This window comes from Eulemur rufifrons, chromosome 16, assembly GCF_041146395.1.
Source record: "Eulemur rufifrons isolate Redbay chromosome 16, OSU_ERuf_1, whole genome shotgun sequence".
NCBI lineage: Eukaryota > Metazoa > Chordata > Mammalia > Primates > Lemuridae > Eulemur > Eulemur rufifrons.
The window spans coordinates 82420146-82441405 of record NC_090998.1 but is presented as its reverse complement, the minus strand read 5'-3'; the positions used below and the strand labels follow the sequence as shown (position 1 = coordinate 82441405).

The 21260-nt window shown below is 42.9% G+C and overlaps 1 protein-coding gene across 2 annotated transcripts in view; it reads right to left on the bottom strand.

Moving 5' to 3' along the window:
• Positions 1 to 21260, bottom strand: part of RFX4 (regulatory factor X4) — a 149281-nt gene that overhangs the window by 82184 nt on the left and 45837 nt on the right. For both annotated transcript variants that reach the window (XM_069490057.1, XM_069490056.1), the window contains exon 4: positions 10746 to 10869. In XM_069490057.1, coding sequence (XP_069346158.1) covers positions 10746 to 10869 — 124 coding nt within the window. The remainder of the gene's footprint in view (positions 1 to 10745; positions 10870 to 21260) is intronic.

Here is a 21260-nt window from a genome sequence, read left to right as displayed (position 1 = left end):
AACTAATATCAGAAATGAAAGAGGGAACACCACTACAGATCCTATGGACATTAAAAGGATAATAAAGGAATACTATAAAAACTCTATGCCCACAAAATTTATAACCTAGATGAAATGGACTAATGTTTTGAAAGGACACAATTTGCCAAAATTCACACAAAAAGAAACAGACAATCAGATTAGGGCTATTTCTGTTAAAGAAATTAAATCAATAATTTTTTTTTTTTTTTTTTTTTTTTTTTTTGAGACAGAGTCTCACTCTGTTGCCCCGGCTAGAGTGAGTGCCGTGGCGTCAGCCTAGCTCACAGCAACCTCAAACTCCTGGGCTCAAGCGATCCTCCTGTCTCAGCCTCCCGAGTAGCTGGGACTACAGGCATGCACCACCATGCCCGGCTAATTTTTTCTATATATATTTTTAGCTGTCCATATAATTTCTTTCTATTTTTAGTAGAGATGGGGTCTCGCTCTTGCTCAGGCTGGTCTCGAACTCCTGAGCTCAAACGATCCGCCCACCTCGGCCTCCCAGAGTGCTAGGATTACAGGCGTGAGCCACCGCGCCCGGCCAAAATCAATAATTAATAACCTTCCAAAACAGAAAGCACTAGGCCCAGATGAGTTCACTATTGAATCCTACCCAACATTTAAGGAAGAATTTATACAAACTCTCTACAATCTCTTTCAGAGCATAGAAGCAGAGGGAATACTTCCTAACTCTTTCTATGAGGTCAGCATTACCCTAATACCAAAGCCAGACAAAGACATTGAATGAAAATAAAACAACATACCAATATCTCTTATGAACATAGATGTAAAAATCCTTAACAGAATATTAGCAAATTGAATCTAACAATATACAAAAGGAATTATATACCACAGCCAAGTGGGATTTATCCCAGGTATGTAAGGCTGTTTTGACATTTGGAAATCAATTAATGTAATCCATCACATCAATAGGCTAAAAAAATTACATGATCATATCAATAGATGCAGAAAAAGCATTTGCCAAAATCCAACACCCATTCAGGATTTAAAAAAAAACTCTCTGCAAACTAGGAATGGTTTGATAAAGAATATCTACAAAAAACCTACAGCTACATCATAATGGTGAGAAACTCAAAGCTTTCCCACTAAGATCAGGAATAAGGCAAGGATATCCCCTCTTGCCATTCCTTTTCAACATCACACTGGACATACTATCTAATGTAAAAAGACAAGGAAAGGAAATAAAAAGTATACAGATTGGAAAGAAAGAAATAAAACTCTTTGTTCACAGATGACATGATTGTCTATGTAGAAAATCCAACAGATTCAATAACAACAAAAAAACCTTCTGAAACTAACAAGCAATTATAGCAAGGTTATAGCATACGAGGTTAATATACAGAAGTCAATCGCATTGCTATATACCAGCAATGAACAAGTGCTATTTGAAACTGAGAACACAATACCATTTACATTAGCACCTCCTAAAATGACATACTTATGTAGAAATATAGCGAAATATGTACAATATCTATATAAGGAAAACTATAAAACTCTAATGAAAGAAGTCAAAGAAGAACTAAATAAATGGAGAGATAAGATAGTCCATGTTCATGGATAGGAAGATGCAATATCATCAGGATGTCAGTTCTTCCCAGCTTGATCAATCGATTCAGTACAATCACAATCAAAATCTCAGCAAGTTATTTTGTGGATATCAACAAACTGATTCTAAAGTTTATATGGAAAGGTAAAAGATCCAGAATAGCCAATATGATATTGAAAGAAAAGAGCAAAATTGGAGGACTGCCACTATCTGACTTCAAGACTTACTATAAAGCTACAGTAATCAAGACAGTATGGCATTGGCAAAAGAATAAGATCAATGAAACAGAATAGAGAGCCCAGAAATATACCCATATAAGTATAGTGAACTGATCTTTGACAAGGGAGAAAAGGCAATACAATGGAGCAAAGATAGTCTTTTCAACAAATGGTGCTGGAACAACTGGACATCCACATAAAAAAAAAAATCTAGGCACAGATCTTACACCCATCACAAAAATTAACTCAAAATGGATCACAGACTTAATGTAAAACACAAAATTATAAAATTCCTAGAAGATAACATAGGAGAAAACCTAGATGAACTTGGGTATGGTGATAACTTTTTAGATACAACACCAAAGGCATAATCTATGAAAGAAATAACTGATAAGCTGGACTTCATTAAAATTAAAAACTTCTGCTCTGTGAAAGACAAACAATGTCAAGAGAATGAGAAGCTAATCCACAGACTGGGAGAAAGTATTTGCAACAGACACAACTGATAAAGGACTATTATCCAAAATATACAGAGAACTCTTGAAAACTTAACAATAAGAAAACAAACAACCCAGTTAAAAAATGGGCCAGAGACCTTAACAGACACTTCACCTCTAAAGAAGATATACAGGTGGCAAATAAGCATATGAAAAGATGCTCTACATCATATGTCATCGTGTAAACAGAAATTAAAACAACAATGACATACCACTACATACCTATTAGAATGGCCAGAACCTGGTACACTGACAACACCAAATGCTGGTGAGGATGTAGAACAACAGGAACTCTCATTTATTGCTGTGGGAATGCAAAATGGTACAGCCACTTTGGAAGACAGTTTGGCAGTTTTTTATAAAACTAAAAATATTCTTACTATACAATCCAGCAATTGCACTCCTTGGTATTGACCCAAAGAAGTTGAAAACTTATGTCCACACAAAAACCTGCATATTGAGGTTTATAGCAGCTTTATTCATAATTGCCAAAATTTGGAAGCAACAAAGATATCCTTCTGAAGGTGAAGGGATAAATATACTGTGGTACATCCAGACAATGGAATATAATTCAGCACTAAAAAGAAATGAGCTATCAAGCCATAAAAGACATGGAGGAAACTTTGAAATGCATATTACCAAGTGAAAGAAGCCAATCTGAAAAGTCTGCATACTGTATGATTCCAACTATGCCACACTCTGGAAATGGTGAAACTATGGAGAAAGTGAAAAGATCAGTGGTTACCGGAGGTTGGGGAACAGAGAGAGATGAATAGGTAGAGAACAGAGGATTTTTAGGGCAGTGAAAATACTCTGCATGATACTATAATGATGGACACATGTCATGGCACATTTGTCCAAACCCATAGAATGTACAACACCAAGAGTGAACCCTAATGTAAACTATGGACTTTGGTTGATAATGATGTGTCAGTGTTGGTTTATTGTTTGTAACAAATATACTGCTTTGGAGGGGGATGTTGATAATGGGGGAGGCTCTGCATGTGTGGGGGCAAAGGTATATGGGAAATCTCTGTGCCTTAATCTTCACTGTGAATCTGAAACTACTCCTTAAAAAGGGTCTTAAACAGAAAACCAAAACAATAGGGTGTGCAAAGATTAAATGAGATGATCCATGCAAAAAGGCTTGCCCAGGGACTGGCACAGGGTCAGTGTTAGCTATCAATACTTTATGATTTCTAGTTGAGAAGTATTTCAGGCTAACATGATAAGGATCCTTGCATGCTTGTAGACTAACGTCCCCATTTGACAGATGGAGGGAGTGAGGTTCATGGGGAAAAAGGGGCCTGCCCATGGTCACACAGCGAGTAAGGGTGACAGATCCTCAAGTTCAGGGCTCAAAACCTGGCATTACTGGAAACTCCTGGACTATAGCACATGGTGGACACTCAATAAATGTTAAAGATGACATTTTTTCACCTTGAAGCCTCCACTGAAATACCTTACAGATTCTTGGAAAGCAACCCATTTCTGTGTTAGAGATGTTTTCTGCTAAAAAATATGAGGCCCAGGGTTTTTTTTTTTTTTTCCTTTTTTCCCCAAAAGGCTTAGCTTGTTGGTTAAACACAATGATGCTCCATCTTTGAATAGGTAGAGTTTTTGTTTTAGAGTTTCCAAAAGGCCAGTAAAAAAATGGGAGAAAGATGTTTTTGGTGAAATTAAAACACCCATTTCAGCTTCTGTGGATCTTCCAGGGTTGGGGGTTGGGGGAGGGGGATACTCAGTGTCTGAAGCTTTTCTAGGACCAACCTGGGTCTCAGGCTGCCTCTCGCCCCCACTCTAAAGGAGGCAGCAGTTCCTCCTCTGCAGCCCTCCAGTCCTGTGTTCATAGCTCAGGAGGTGCGTTTGTCATCTTGTTTTGCAGTCATTCATGTGCATATGTCCCTTCTGCAGGGCCCGCCCCTCAAGGGCAGACCTCTTCACTCCCATGTCCCAGCACAGGGCTGGGCCCATAACAGACACGAGATAAGTGAGTATCAAATAAATAGGTGAACCCAAGTGCTGAGGGAGGATGCAGCATGGGATACACTGGAAGGGAGTTCACAGTACCCACAGTACCCCAGTTAGGAAGATTTGAGGGGACATTTCTCAACTGCAATGACCAGCACATTAGACCCCTGAGATACAGAAAGGCCAAGACTTTTCTCCCAAATTCCATCATCTAGGAGGTCACCAGGTGACTGCTAATGATTACATCAAAGTCAAAAGGGCAAGTGTTTGCACAAAATCTGCCTCCACATACACCTGTCCTCGCCCTGAAATAACACGTTCTGTGTAAGTTAGGTGGTTGAGGGCAGGGACTGTGAAGCCATACTTCCCAGGTTCTCATTCTGAACTCACCACTGACTGGCTATGTGGACTTGGACACATCACCTAATTTCTCGGGGACTCAGTTTGCCATCCATGAAATGGGGATAATAACAGTACCTACCTCATAGAGTTGTCTGGAGGATTAGATGAGATTGATAAAAGCAAAGTGCTTAGAACAGTGACAGGTACACAGAAAGCCCCATGCAAATGTTTGTTATCTGATTTTATGAGAACTCTGAACACCACATTCTAAATTAGAGCTAGACCCTCCTACCACCTGTTAAAAAGAATCACCTATTAATGAGCTTGGACAACATCATGGGTGTGCCAGTTCTAATCTCTATTAGCTTGTGTTTCAATTTACAGTTCTAATGCTCTCTAAAAATTTATTTCACTACTTTTGCTGCAGAACTAGAGTTACATTTTGGAAGTATTTTGTTCTCAACCTGATGAGCCTCGAGGGACCAGTAGCAGGAGGGAAAGGTCAGGGAGAATGGAAGATCAGACCACACACCCACTTCCTCTGCAGGACCCCAAGTGACACACAGGCAAACGCAAGCTGGGCTAGGAAGGAGTTTTGAAGCGGATGTGAGATTGCAGTTTTAAATTGGAGGACTGAACTGGACTTTTGAAGTCTAAAAGAGAGTCTAAATTATTGAGAAGGCACTTGTGGGTGAGGGTGGTAGGAGGTCAGCTAGAGAGCACATCCCATCAGCCAGTGTGGACAGAGGTCACCAAGGGCTCCCCCAAAACCCTTGATGGGTCCCGTGCCCCCAGCATACGGGTGACAGTCATAGCCGAGGGTGCTGCCAGCTAGGAGGAGCCCTCAGTGAGCACCAGCTGGTTGAATGACTCTTGTTGCCTTTCCTCTGACCACTTCTCCTCCTCCTCCCTTCACCAACCCTGGAGAGCCAGAAAAGGAGAGAGGAATGACCCCACCCTTCTTTCCCACAGCAAATTCTGAGCCACAAGGAGAGAGATGCTCTGACTTAGATGTGAGATTGAAGTTTTAAATTGGACTGAACTGAACTTTTTAATAGCTGAGAATGAGTTGTAATTATCCAACCAAGACTGACGTGATGGCTGAATATGGTCGGATGCTGTGGGATTTCCCTCTGATGTCATCAGAGGGCAGGGCAGGAAGGTTGCACAGAGAACTTTGAAGGCGGCTCTTCAAAGTAAGCAAAAATAAAGCCAGCTTCCATTTGTACTCCAAGTTCATCCCTACTCAGTAAATGGGCTAGTGGAAAATGGATACAATACCCATTTTGTATGGTTATCCTGAGGGTTAAACAAGTCCACACATGTGAAAATTACTCACATGGTCCCTCACAAGTAGTATTAATATAAATCATTCACCCTTTAACAAACATCTGAGGGCTTATTCTGTGCCAGGCACTGTTCTGGGTGTTGGAGATACATAGTGAACAAAAAAGTCCTCATGGAGCGTCTATTCTAGAGGAGAGGGACAAAACATAAGCAACTAATTATTTTATACACACACACACACACACACACACACACGTTGTTTCTCAATCTGACAAGCCTAGAGTAGCAGGAGGAAAACGTAGTTCTCTCTCTCTCTGTATGTATGTGCACGCACTCGTGTGTGTGTGTGTGTGTGTGTGTGTGTGTGTATAGAATAGTTCAAGTCATGACAGATGCTATAAAGAAAAATAAAGCATGGTAAAGAAATAGAGGTGGTAGTTTGGAATGGGACCAATTTTAGATAATGGTGATTGATTTCTTACATTGGTAGAGCACTGTATAGTTTCAAAAAATGCTCTCAATAAGCACAATCTCATTTTATCACTAATTTGATGAGGGATTATTCCTGTCTTAAATGTAGGGAGATGGGAACTCAGAAAAAATTTGATTCCAAGTCTGGTGACCTTCCATTACCCTAGCCAACAGCAAAAGCAAGCACAAGACCAGTTCAGCCAGAAGCTTCAGCATTCTCTACACTTCTTAAATTAATTCCCGGACCCAAAGTCAATACAACATTACTGGGAGCCAATGCTTGCAGAGCTTGGCCACAGACTTGGAATGAGGGTTTGCATTTCAGATCTTACTTGCAGCAAATCAATTACTGCCGTCCATTTTTATCAAGAACAGTATCCCAGCCAGGCCACCCTGGGGGACAGCTTCACCACTGTCAGTTTTACCTCCGCCCACTTGCAAGCTGGGTGAGGGACTACTACGAATTTATTTTTTTCCCTAAAAAGTAAGCTGAAATATTGAACCTTGTCTGCTCTGAGTTAAAAGTTCATAGATGAATCATAAGTCTGGATGGATCTGCTTAAAGGAAGACTGTCCACAATTACACCCCAAGGTTTCGCAGAACAACTAGTCCCTTTCTCTCAAGGAGATGGCAGCTGCAGCCTGCTGGAGTCCTCAGGAAAGGCAAATGTGTCTGGGGTTTCAATTCAGAAACTCCGTGTGGAAACCCTCAGCGGGCACCTTCTGTCCTCTGTGACTGGAAAGACAGCGCCAATTCCCACTGCATTTGAAACTGATAACAAGGCAGCTGCAAAGAGCATTTGCATTTATGCTTTCAATACCACTGGAGTATTTCCTTGCTTTCAGACTGAAGATAAGTTTGGAGTTTGGATGCTGTTTAAAATGACTATTTTGGAAGCAACTGGCACGGTAATTCTTAGGGAGGAAACTTATTGTTTGGAAAAATAATTTGAAAAGCCATGTGGGGTAAGTGAGACATCTATGTGTAGGCATAGATGTCAGCAGAAATCAAGGATCTCAGAAAAGAGGAAATTTGGCGGGGTTGTCCCAAGAAGGAGGGGAAGAGAAGAATGAGGGGGAGGAGGGCGGTGGAAGAGGAGGAGGAAAGGGAGACAGCAGAGTGGAGAAGGGCTGGGATTAGTTATGCAAACTGGCAGGGGTGGGACCGGTGAGCCCCCACTGTGGTGGGAGGCTGAGGAGCATTTTGAGATGGGGGATGTTGGTTCTGTGGGGCCCTGTTTGGGATCTAAGCCCCTCCTAAAAACTTCAGTCTACTAGGATCACATAGGTTTTGTGAGGCTGTCTTGTGGAAAGCCAAGAGGATGCTGAGTTGCATCCCTGGCTCGCCATGGTATAGAACAGGGCTGTCTGGTAGAACTATCTGTGATAATGGACATGTTCTATTCTGCACTGCCCAATATGGTAGCCTCTAGTCACATGTGGCACCTGAGTATTTGAAATGTGACTAGTGCAACTGCTAGTGAACTGAAGTTTTTTATTTGGTTTAACTGTGATTAAGTTAAACAGCCACATGTGGCTATTGGAGAACCTACTGAACAGCACAGAGGAAGAGAAAGGCAGCATATGCAGAAGGAAGGGCCCCAAGTCAAGGTGACCCTGAGAATGCCAACACCCTAGGATTTGCTAAAATCTTGGGGCAGACTTGAGACTTAAAATGAGAATGGAACTGGGGCACTGAGGGAGAGGGGTGGGCTTAAACCAATTTGTGTAGATCATAAGGTCAAGGAAACCCTGAGCTGATGATAGGGTTACAAAAGTATTTGAGAAAAAAGGGATAGAGGGCCCTTACATGGACAAATTGGAGTTCCTAAAAATGGTGAGGGTTTTTGTTTATTTTTGCAGAATCTAAGTTAACAAATGGCTATTTGTGTCTGTGCACAAACATCTTATGTTGAATTCATAACATCAGCAGTTGTAATGGCACGTAGTAGGTACTTAATAAATATTTGAGTTACTGGATGACTCAGTAAACAGCACCGTACATCATCCACCAACATCATCTCGCTTGAATCTTGCAACATTCCCCTGAGGAAGCTGAGAAAGCTGAGACTCAGAGAGGTTAAGTGATAAGTCCAGGAGAGTTAATTCCTGGTCTCGTGGTTCACTCAACCTGTCCCTCCATCTGTATCCAAGAGGCCATATCTGGGCTCCCCGCTGTGGCCACTGTGAGGGAGTGTGTAGATGTGACCGAATGTTCCAGGACCACAGACACCTGGCAAAGCTCTCGCACGCAGCATATACATTCACAGTATGCTCTTCCTTCTCCCACCTGCTCAGTGTAGGGAGGGACACTGTAAGCCCCTCCATAGCAGAGCCCATAAGGAGTTCTTTTCTGGGTCCCCACTACCACCACCTAACACAGTGCCTGCCACACAGCCAGTCTCAGCCAATACTGAGGGACCAAAGGAATGAATGAATAAGTAGCAAAGGTAATTTCTCCATTGACTTTTTTTAAATTTATTTTTAGAGATGGGGTCTTGCTGTGTTACCCAGGCTGGAGTGCAGTGGCTGTTCACAGGCGCAATCATGGTGCGCTGCAGCCTCAAACACCTGGCCTCAAAGCGATCCTCCTACTTCAGCCTCCTGAGTAGCTGGGACCACAGGTGCATGCCACTGTGCCTAGCTCTCCATTGACTTTTTTTTTTTTTTTTTTTTGAGACAGAGTCTCACTCTGTTGCCCGGGCTAGAGTGAGTGCCGTGGCTTCAGCCTAGCTCACAGCAACCTCAAACTCCTGGGCTCAAGCGATCCTCCTGCCTCAGCCTCCCGAGTAGCTGGGACTACAGGCATGCACCACCATGCCCGGCTAATTTTTTGTATATATATATTTTAGTTGTCCATAAAATTTCTTTCTATTTTTAGTAGAGACGGGGTCTCACTCTTGCTCAGGCTGGTCTCGAACTCCTGACCTCGAGCGATCCACCCGCCTCGGCCTCCCAGAGTGCTAGGATTACAGGCGTGAGCCACCGCGCCCGGCCTCCATTGACTTTTTAAAAAATTCTTTTTACTTTGGAAAAATTGTGTTAATGCATCACAAAAACATTTTTCTCTCCCTAAGTCACCACAGAGCATCTTCCCATTTGTTGAATGGAGCCCAATTCTCAGCCACTCAGTTTCTGGGCTCTCCAAGATGGTTAGCTCAGGCTTCACACTGCTCTTTGTTTTGTTTTTTTTTTTCCTGCTGATGGGAATCTGAAAAGGGAATTCCTGAAACTTACACACTGACCTCTTTCTGCCATTTCAGCCCTTGCTAAGCCTGCACTCAAAATCTAGTAAAGAATAGTGGTGCCTAACAAGCCTGCCTATTTTTTTCTTAGCAGATGCAGGAAAAATTATACATATTAATAGGAAAAAAGAAGCTAATCAAAGAAGGAAGAGTTTAGATGTATTGCCTCTCATTAAATTGGTTAATTTTTTGTATAAAATCTATATTTTCAGCTATCAAATAAATTAATGATCAGTCTTAAAGAATGCCCCAACAGTTTTCTTTGGCCTGTTAAATAGGAATGATTGGTTCTAATAATTTTTTGTACACATAGCCCTAAGTGTGGAATGAATATATATAGGGCACTGCAGCCTCAAACTCCTGGGTTCAAGCAATCCTCCTGCCTCAGCCTCCTGAGTAGCAAGGGCTACAGGCATGAGCCACCAAGCCTGGCTAAATTTTTTTTTTTTTAATTTTTTAGACATGGAGTCTTGCTGTGTTGCCCAGGCTTTTCTTGAACTTCTGAGCTCAAGTGATCCTCCTGCCTCAGCCTCCCAAAGTGGTGGAATTACAGGCATGAGACACTATGCCCAGCAGAATATACTTTTATTATAAGGTGGAGAGAGAATAGTTAGGCCTGTGGTGATAATACAAATAGTACCCCTCCCATCAGAGGACTCCCAAACCTCCAATCTAATGATACAAGGCCATTTCCCAGGTTCTCCAAGGCATTCACAGTACTAAGCCAAGCAGGTTGCTTGTCCCAGGCTGACTGATGTACATATAACACACTTGTGAGTTCAATATTTCTCTCTCAGAGAAAAGAAGTTACTTCTCGCAAAGTAAGCACCCAGGAAATTCAAGTGAGACATTCTCTACTTACTTTATGATGTTTTTGAATTTTTTGAAATGTTTACAGAAAAGTATTACCAAAAACTTTGGTATTATTTTGTTTTGGTATTTTATTTGGCATTACTTTGTTATGATTGTTTGACATTTTACATCCAAGTATTATAGCAAAGTTACCAAAGTACTTACTTTGGTAACTTAAAAAAACAACAACTAAGATGCTTTAAAATGCTTAAAAACTGTGCATAAATTACTTAAAATTGGGATGGGGGCATGAGCCTGGTGAGGCTGGACTCACCTTTCCAAAGCTGGCAGCATTGACAGGTTGGGTGTCGTTCTTCTCGCAGAAGTCCAGGTAATGCATGTAGAGGGCACTGCGAGGGATGCAGACCCCTTCTGCAATCTCGTAGTTCTCCTCCAGCCTAGGGAGATAAACGCTTAATGAGCAAAAAAATGGGTTACCTGCCCCAAGCAAGAAGGATCTGTTCTTTCCAGTCCTCCTCCAGAGACGGCAGACTTAGAAATAACTCTCTTCCTACAGATGGGATGATGGGGGCCTCAGGAAGACAAAGCATGCTGCCCACGGCCACGGAGTTAGTAGGTTGGCAGGATCAGAATCTTGGCCCCTTCGGGTATGACCCAGACCACTTTTCCAGCCCCAATTCCCCGTCCCTCTGCTCTGCAGTCATTGGCCTGGCCACATTCTGGCTGGATCAGCTCCCTACAAACTCCAAAAACCATATAGGGTCTTGTAGGTCTTCCACTCAGCCAAGCTTCCAACTATACACCCAGTTGTGGAGCCATTTATGATAAGTAAAAGCCAAAGGATGCTTGTGTCAACATCTTGGAGCTTCTTGGCTGACAAGAGCAGTGTCTAGAAAAACAAACGCCCAAGGAGAGGCTGTACAGCGGCACAGCCACTAATCCACTAATGGAAGGGAGGCTACAGGACCACAGCAGAGAGTTGGCCTCATGACTACTTTAGGATCGCCTCCTCCCCTGCTGTGCTAGGATTAATGATTCTACACTCATTATCTTTTTAGTGAGTATAGGCTAGGGGTTCCATAGGAGAGAGTTCCTACTCGCCAGCTGGGTTCAAATCCCAGCCTTGTCACTTGCTGGCTTGGTGACCTTAGGCAAGTTACTTAAGCTCAGGCCCCAGTTTCCTTTTGAAGGTGATTTGCAACCACCTCCTAAGGTGGTCGTAATGATCAGATGAGGCAATGTGTGACGTCATCAGCAGGGTGCTTGGCATGTGTATCATGAGCACTTAGTAGGCGTTAGACCTCATCAGCACCCATTCTTCCTCCACATGTCCTGACTCTGTGCTAGATCTTCAGGATGTAAAAGAAAAATAAATACAAGGTTTTTTTTTTAATTACTATTATTTTTTTTTTAAACCAAATACCAGAATGTAGGCATTCAAACAAATCCTGCCTCTGTTGTCATGGACACGATGAAAGGCCAAACACCTCTTCCAACAACTGCTGCAGCAAGTGACAATTTGGGACCTTCTCTTTGGGCCTTGTCTCCGTAGCCTGGGACACATACTACTCAGTAAACTCACCGACAGAAAATATTTCTCCTTTGATTATAAACTGGGTTTCAGGAAACAACCCAAAGTCATGTGGAACCCAGTTTGGGGGATAAAATGTCTGGAATAGCCATTTTTTCCCACTTTTTTTTTTTTGGTTGAAAATAAGGCATAATTCTAAAGCAATGAAATAAATGTCCTCAAGTGGCTTCAAACTCTCTGAGAGCACTTGCCAGAGAAGTGGTCCAGGGCTGTCGTAACCGAAGTGGAATGAGGACACGGCCTCCCGAGGTGCCCACTTGAAAGGCAGCGCTCATTCAACTCATTCCAGTATGTGATTGGAAGGAAATCAGCGCAATCATTTCACATTCAAACCCACGGAGGAATACAACCCTAGGGACACTCAGATAAATGACGAAACCTGTGCTGAATGGCCCCAGATCATCTCATACACTCCCCCTCTTCTGGGACGGAGAACACTGTGTAACTCCTGACGATTTTTAGAAATGTTCCAGGAAATGGTTGATATAATCCTTTGTAGGTGACCAGATTCCTTGAGGCTGGGACAGTGTCTGAGTTACCAACCCAGCGTATTTCTTGGCACACAATAGGTGCTCAATAAGTATTTGATGGATAGAGTATTTCAGTCATTTATTCATTCGACAAATACTGATTGGTCTTATCAACTGCCAGGTTAGGGCTATCATGGTGAGCAAGATGGTCCTTGTTTGCATACTGAGAACAGATTAAGGGTAGACAGATGGATAAAGATAGGGATAATCTTTAATTCAACAAATACTGAGTGCCAGGCAGTGTTCTAGACATTAAGGAAACAGTGGTGAGCAAAAACCAAGGTCCTGTCCTGAAAGGGCTTACATTCTAGTGCATGTGTCTTCAACATCATAAAGTGGAATGTGTGTCCCTGTGGGAAAAAGATTTCACATAGAGAATAAGTTACTTAGAACTGTCCTAAGCTTCAGGTCCAGTATGAATGAAAATCAGCTTGCGAGGTTAGCCTGGACCCCTAACTGCCATTCACGGTATTGTTTCTCTATAAACGTGAGTTCAGAGGTCCAAATAACCAGCTTACGCACAACTTTGAGAAGGCCATCTGAATAAGACAGCTTTCACAAACTGGGGTCTCACAGGCATGCTTTGTTTGCCCTGAACAGTGTTGGCCCAACTTTTAAAATTCAGGACATTTCACATAAGAATCTGGATTTCTGGCTTCTTCTGAAAAAGCTGAGATCTGGCAACACTGGACCCATATTCCCGCATGACAACAATTGGCCAGAGTTACATGTGCCCTGGAGTTGGCCAGAGTCCTCACTTCTCCCTATTTTTCTTATACTCAGTCCATTTTCTGTTCCTCGTCTGGCTCCTGCAGGCACTTGTGTTGGCATAAGACAGGATCTATGTCCTAGTTAACTTTGCAGTCATGTGAGGAGAATTATGCACAAGAAATAAAAATAAGTGACCATAGGTGCAGTTGAAGGTGGGAAAACAGAGAGATTAGTGTGTAGATGAGAGTAGATAATTAAGGTTTCATGGAGGGATTCGGATTAAAGTTTTGAAACAGCAAACAACAACAGCTAGCACTTGTTGAGCTCTTGCTAGGTGCCAGGCGCTGGCTATTCATTATCTCATTTGATCTTCACAATAACTGAATGAGGTAGGTATTATACTTATGTTTCAGAATAGGAATCTGAGGCCCAGAGGGTGTGACTCATTTGCCCACGGTCATGCAGCTAGTAAATAGGAGAATCTGTCTCCCTGAAAACCTCTGTCGTATCTGCCATGGTAGCTGGAGGAGGTTCCAGGCAAGAAGAGCTGCAAGGATGAGAGGTGAACATGCCATGAACTTTGGATGATGAAGACGCTGGTCTGAGTGGAAGAGGGGGCTTGTGAAGGGGTATCTAAAAGGAAAGAACCATGGGGGGCACAGAGAATCTTCAAATGCCATAAATCTTTAAATGAATATGGCTTAGCACAAGAGTTAGGCAACCCCTGGAGTTGAGGAGCTAGTATTTTTAGAAGGCAGTGGAATGGTACTCAGGGAGGATTGAAAAAAATAGACTTACAGGCAGGAAGATGCGAGTGTTTCTGGGGTGCGATAGGAATAATAATAATGTCATCAATAACAATAATAACTAACATTAATTTAAAGCTTAATATGTTCTATTCACCAGGAATGGATTGAGTATAATAAAACAATGTTTAAAAAAACCCACCCAAGTTTCATAGGTTTCATCTTAGCCTCTTGAGAGTTTCATTAAGCAATTTTCTTTTCTTTTTTTTTTAGAGATGGGGGGGGGTCTTACTACATTGCCCAGGTTGGTCTCGAACTCCTGTCCTCAAGTGATCATCCCACCTCAGCCTCCCAGTGTAGTGGGATTACAGGCGTGAGCCACTGCACTGGCCAGCAATTTCCCTAAAGAGGTTTGACTTTAACACTTTAGACCACTGTCTTGTGGAACATTTTCCAGTCTAATGCATACCCATGACAATTTGGGCAGTTGGAACTTTGTGTATGACAAGCTGTGGGAAGGAGGATAGTATCCCTTTTCAGTTATCTTTGCTGATGATTTCCTAGAATTTATTTTGGCCAGAAAAATCCATGAACACATTCAACAAATGTGCATTTCAGACCACTCAGAATTCATCTTGCATATGATCCTTTAAAATGATAGAGATCCTTTAAAACCAATTAAGTTTTTTAAAGCACAGGAGTGGCATGATCAATTGGTTACTTGAAAAGGTTGCTCTGCGCCTCTATGGGGGGTGGCCAAGGTGGACTAGCAAAGCCTGGCACATAGTGGCTCATTAACTATTATTAGTAGTTGTTGAATGACTAAATGAACAAATTAGATCAGTTAGGAGCTACTATAATAGTTCAGGCAGGAAATGATGGGGCAGAATAACACATAGGGTGTGGGGCTCGTGTTGCTAGATATGAGGAGAGTGGGGGAAACCAAGGAAAGCTCTCAGGTCCCTCACTGGGCCAGGTAGATGAATGGGGGCCCCATTCCCCACAATCAGAGATGCAGAAGGAGAGGCAAGCTATGGGGGGAAATAATGCTTTCACATGTGGTGTTAAAGAGCACAGGCTCCCAGGTAAATTCCTGGCTCTTTCACAATTAGTTACTTTATGTAGGTCCCCTATACCTCCGTTTCTAGTTGCTGTTCTTGTAGCTTGCTTGTGCACTAAATCTGGCCAAGAGGTCACTACTAAAATGCAAGATCATGGTTAAAATACATCACCTTAAATAAACCCATAGCAGCAACAAACTATTCAAATCAGGTGGGTGTAAGTCACAGTTCACACAGGCTGGGCTAATTAAACAGTTCCCTGTCAAAGGCCAGAGCCTTCTAAATAACTACATTTCCACCCATGTTTTGTTCCTCTTACCGGAGCTTCTGAGCCTCAAAGTAACTAGGTGGCTTATGACTATGAAGCATTTTAATAAGCTCTGTGAACAAACAGATGTAATTGGCATGGAAGGGTCCCTTTGATGCTTGATGAGTTTCTATAGGAATAGCTTCATGACACCTGTGCCCAAACCTCCTCACAAAATCCGGAGGGTCTGCCTGTGTACAAAAGTTGCTAATTGGAATGTCCACTTCCCTGACCAAGGCATGGCGGGGAGAACGGCAGTTAATTATTTCTCCTCATATCTGATGAAATTTTCCTTTTTCCTCCTCTCTTTTAGAGGATATCATTAGTCTGACATGGCGAACAATGCTCCATTATACCTGGATTTTCTTTAATGATCACAAAAAAATTCCCCACTTCTTCCATTCTCTTATCTCCTATTTAAGAACTTGATTATATTTGAATCGAGCCTATCCTATTATGGAGAGATAATGAACTCAGTCTGCCAGCTACCGTGAGTCATTATCTGAGCTATACATTTTTAAGAAGACCTCCTCACAAGGCTTCAGCGTGTGGCCTCCTAGGGCACATGGAGGAAGCTTTGTATCAGCACTGCACAATGAAGAGCCAAATGTTTCAGCACCTAGCGTAATTTCCCCCCCCCCCGTTCTCATTTTAAATTTATGATTTCTTATATGTACACATAGGCTGTCAGTTCAAAGCGTCTACTTCTCAAGTTCTTGCACACATATCTAGAACAGAAACATTTTTCTTCTATTTCACCAAAAGAAAAGACAACAGGATTTAAAAAAAAAATTTCTGAATATAAGAAGTCATCACTGAGGTTGTCACAGAGGTCTGAACCTATCAACTATGTGGGGGAAAACCCTTGCTAAGCAATCAGGACCAGAGAGCAGTCTAAACCTGCCAGTGGTTCCCCTCGTCTCTCCACAGAAGTCCCGATTCCTCACCTTGGCACCCAAGGCCCGCACGATCTGGACCCTGACCACTTTTCCAGCCTTCTCTGCTCCCCGACACATGCGCCTCTCTCCAGCCAACTGGACTGTTCACAGCTCCTCAGACACTTGCACCTCATTCCAGCCCCCCGCCGTCGCATGTTCCCTTCCTACTGCGGGAAAGGACCCCCCTCCGCCATGCTGCGCCCTTCAACGCTCAGCTCACATTTCTCTTCCATGACACTGTGTTCACTGCCCACCCAGCCCCATCTGCTTATCGCTTCTCAATCCTTTCTTCCTTGCCAAATTCATTTATTCATTCATTTGATAGCATGCAGAGTGCTGCAATGGTCTAAACGGGTACTGAGTTACGTCTGTAGAGGAGACACATCCTCTGCTCGGAAAGCTCTTAGTACCTCCCAGGGTAGCCATAGCTCTTCATGCCTTTTTATGGCTCCAAAAGTCTTCATGGGGAGACAGCACTGGTGTTAGAGTCAGGCATCGCCAAATTTGAATCCTGCCTCCCTCTACCACTTACAAGCTGTACAGTCCAGGACATGTTACTTGAACTCTCTTACTTCCGTCGTCTGTAAAATGAAAGAAACTGTACCCATCTCCCAAGGTTGCTGTGAGGACAAGACAAGAATCCATGCACAGCTCCAAGCCCTCTAGCTGGCATGTGGGGAAGCCCTCAATAAAGGGTAACTATTAGCATTATTCTACATTATTGTAGAATATTTAGGTAACATTTTATATCTTAGACCGAAAGTCCTTTGAAAGCAGGGACCAAACCAAATTCCTACTGATATTAACATATTTCCTGACACTGTGCCCTGAGCAGTTAGTAAACACTGCAGAAGGTAGGAGGGGAACAGAGAGAGGCTGGAAGGAAGGAAAGCAGACTTTTGCACAGACCAAGGGATTCTTGTGGTTTTTAAATCTTAAGATCTGGGTGGTTAAAGGCAAAGCCTGATCACTATTAATGTGTTTGATTTATATTTTCAAGTGCCTACTCTGTCCCAGCGATTTTCATATTTGCTGTCACTACCCCCACAAGATGAGTAACATTATCCCCCATGACATGGAGGAAGAAATGGGGGACCAGGGAGGGAAGTGGCTTGTCCAGGCCAGGCTTGGAGTATGAACTCCGGTATGATGCCTCTAAAACCTTCACTGTGTGCTAGAGACTGACATTCATTTGGTCAGTCAGCCAGAATATATTTAATGAGCACCTAGTGTGTGCCAGGCACTGTAGAATACAGCCATGAACAAGACAACACAAGTCCTGCCCTGGCTGTTAAGAAGCCAACAATCTACCACAACAGAGATGGAGCTAAGGAGGCAACACCACTAGACAATGAATAGAAAGCAGTGGGCTTTGGCTCATGTGGGCTCTGGTTAGGCCTGAGACGGATTCTGTACAAGGCCAAAACAAAATAAAACAAATAAACCAAAAACGCAATCTATTTATTAAACAACAATGGTTAAGTCGTGATTTGCTGCTGGGTGGACAAGCCAATCAGAAACGAGTTTGGGTGGACACTCCTGTTTCTCCTAGCACCTCAGGTGGCCCAGCCTCCTCTTTGTTGAGGGTTTCTTGAGGAGTCAGGCATTTTCCCCCTGGGTAGAGGGAGACTGTGACCCTATGTTTTATTTAGTCGCCTGCCTTGGTTTCCTCCTCTTTAAATGCAAGTAATAGTCCTGCCTGCTCTGCGGGGTTTTTGTGAGGATTAAATGAGCTTCCCAGTGACATTGCCTGACAAGCCTGGCACATCACTCGGGGACTGCTAAACCTGTAGTTTTGGCTGACGCAAAGTGATGGACTGAGTCAGAGATTTATTTCGCCTTTGAAATGACTGAATTGGACTAGAATGGGAAGCAATCTAATCCCTATCCTATGTTTAACCCACAACCTACTACGCTGGTGTTCCAGAAAGGCCTGGGCTTAGCCAGGTTCTAGAATCACTCTGCTCAGTTTTTAGTTATTCAAGTCCTTTTTTTTTTTTTTTTGGACAAAACCCAGGCAGTGTATAAAGCCTAGTGTCATAAGCTCCATGCTGTTGCCAACACTTCTGTTGGGGCCTAGGCTATGGTTGGCAGCCCAGAGCTCTGGCGGCCCTGAATAGCAGCTGAGGTGATTCTGGCACTATTCCCCACCTTAAGCTACCCCCTCAATCTTCCCTTTCCATCTTCTCCCTGTCTCTACTCATCTCTAATTCATTCTGCCATCACGAATAGCGCCCCAAGGAACATCTTCGTTCATGCCCCCTTGCACACCTGTGGGAGTGTTTCTCCACGTCGGTATCAAGAAGCAGGATTGCTGGGTGCCCACACTTAAAATGCTAACAGGATTGCAAAATTGCCGATCAAACGGCTTTACCATGTTACACCTTCCCCCACAGTGCAAAGTACTTTTTTTTTTTTTTAAAAAAAAAAAAAGAGGAATCTAGTTTTACAACATAGAATCTTGTTCTCTGAGCCATTTACGCCCTTTGCGTTCTCCTGCTTCATTTACCTTTCTCTGTCTGTAGTTGAGGTCTTCTAGCAGGACAGTTGCACCTAGCGCAGCACCTCTGATTGCATTCAGAGCTAAAAATGTTCAGCCTCCCTTTTTAGAATCGTGTTACCTAATTCATATTATGAAAGCAAATAATGGCTTGTCACTGTTGAGTACGAATCAAGTCAGAACTGGGTATAAAATGTCAGTTATTGGGAAGATCCAACGAGTCTGGTCTAGGAGCCATGACCTGGTCTAAAACTTCAAGGTACTTCTTCTTTGAAACAGTGCCAAACCCAATTTCCTACCTATGACCTCAAGAACATTTTAAAGAGAAGCACTAAATTTATTCTGTTTCATATTAGTTGGAAATATTGCTAGCTGGTCAACCACCCAAGGCCTCATTTTTATTTTTCTGAAAGAAAGGAAAATGCACCATCACCTCCATCACCATCCCAACCCCAGAAAGTGACAATCTGATCTCCTATCGTCTTCCATTTGGGAAGGGCCTCATTTCTTCTGTAAATTGCTGAAAGGGAAAGTGTCCCCACCCTGAAGGTGCACAAGGAGCTCTGGGCAGGGGTGTTGAGGGAGGTGTGCAGGGGCGGGGCTGCGGAGGGATGTGTGCTGGCTTCAAGGAGGCCTGGACTGCAGGACAGGCTGCTTTCCATTTCGAAATTCTCTGCATGAATAGAGGTTATTGTGTGGCTGGGATTCCAGCAGCGCTCACCATCCCCAGTGAGTTGGGATTTACTAACCCTTGTGACCGAGGATGCTGGAAAGTGTTTGGCAGAAGGCATTTGACAATATTTGCCTGTTTTCTGCTGGGGGTTGCCTCCAGATCACGTGGCCCCAATTATTTTAGGCTGCTTGGCTGCTGTGTTATTTGTTCTTAGAGCCGGTATGGTCTCTAGGGCGATGGGGAGGGGGCTCGTGGCAAGGAGGGGAAAGGAGAAACAAATAGCTCCTAACCCTATTTCAGTAACAAGCCAAATGTCCCAGGAGAGCTCGGGCACTGTCAGGCCAGTGGCTGGTGCCTTGGTGGTGAGGCCAGTGTCCTTTCCTGGGCCTGCCGGCTGCCTCTCTGTCCTGAGGGGCTGTGCACTGCCGCTGGAGAGAGGGGACAGTATGAAGGACATAAATGCCTCAGAGAATGACATGCTTGTCCTAGAACTAGTTTCCTTTTTTTTTTTTTTTCTTTATTTAAGTATTTTGTACTGTGGGCAAAGATGTAAAATGGTAAAGCCATCTGACGGGCAATTTTGCAATCCCATTAGCATTTTAAGCATGTGTACCCAGCAATCCTGCTTCTTGATACTGCCATGGAGAAGCACTCCCACAGGTGTCCAAGGACACACATATGAAGATGTTCTTTGGGGCCCTATTTACGGTGGTGAAGATGAGACTTGAATACAACCTAAATGTTTATCAAGAGGGAAATAGCAACATAAATTCTGCTATTGTCTTATGTGGAACACTATATAGTAATTAAGATGAGGTTGTTCTACACGAACTAATGTGGCTGTAGCTTTAGGACACTCTACTGAGGAAGAAAGCAAGTTGTGGATCAATACAGCATGACACGTTGTGGGACAATATTTTCAGTGTGATACATCTGCATGCTTTTTATAAACGAGAAAATACTAAATAAAAACCCACAGTTCAGAAATTTCTAGAGGTATATGTGCATGTAAATGCATAGACAAGGGCCTATAAATACATATATACACATATGTATGCATACACGCACACACTTATCTCACTGGAAACAGGGTTGCTTTTGAGAAGTCAAAGAACTAACAATGAGAATGGACTTTAGTCTTGCCTGTGTTTCAATTTTTTTAACAACGAAATGTATTGTGTAAATAAAAAGTAAAATAAAAATATATTTATTGAATTTACTTATATCCTGGATTTTTTTTTAAAAAAGAGCTAACAAAATAAAAAGAAAATAAAACAAAAGAAAGAAGATATTGAAAAAGTATGTAAGCATCAGAATTAGCTCTGAACTCCCTGGCAGCCAGAGCAAAAAGGGAATGCATTGTAAATTATGTCACTTTTTCTTGCAAAATGGAGGATGCTTCTAGTTCCTTTTGAAAGATAGTTTTTTGGTTTTTTTTTCAAAAAAAATTTTTTTGAGACAGAGTCTTGCTTTGTTGCCCGAGCTAGAGTGAGTGCCGTGGCATCAGCCTAGCTCACAGCAACCTCAAACTCTTGGGCTTAAGCGATCCTACTGCCTCAGCCTCCCGAGTAGCTGGGACTACAGGCATGCGCCACCATGCCCAGCTAATTTTTTGTATATATATTTTTAGTTGGCCAGATAATTTCTTTCTATTTTTAGTAGAGACGGGGTCTCGCTCTTGCTCAGGCTGGTCTTGAACTCCTGACCTCGAGCGATCCACCCGCCTCGGCCTCCCAGAGTGCTAGGATTACAGGCGTGAGCCACCACGCCC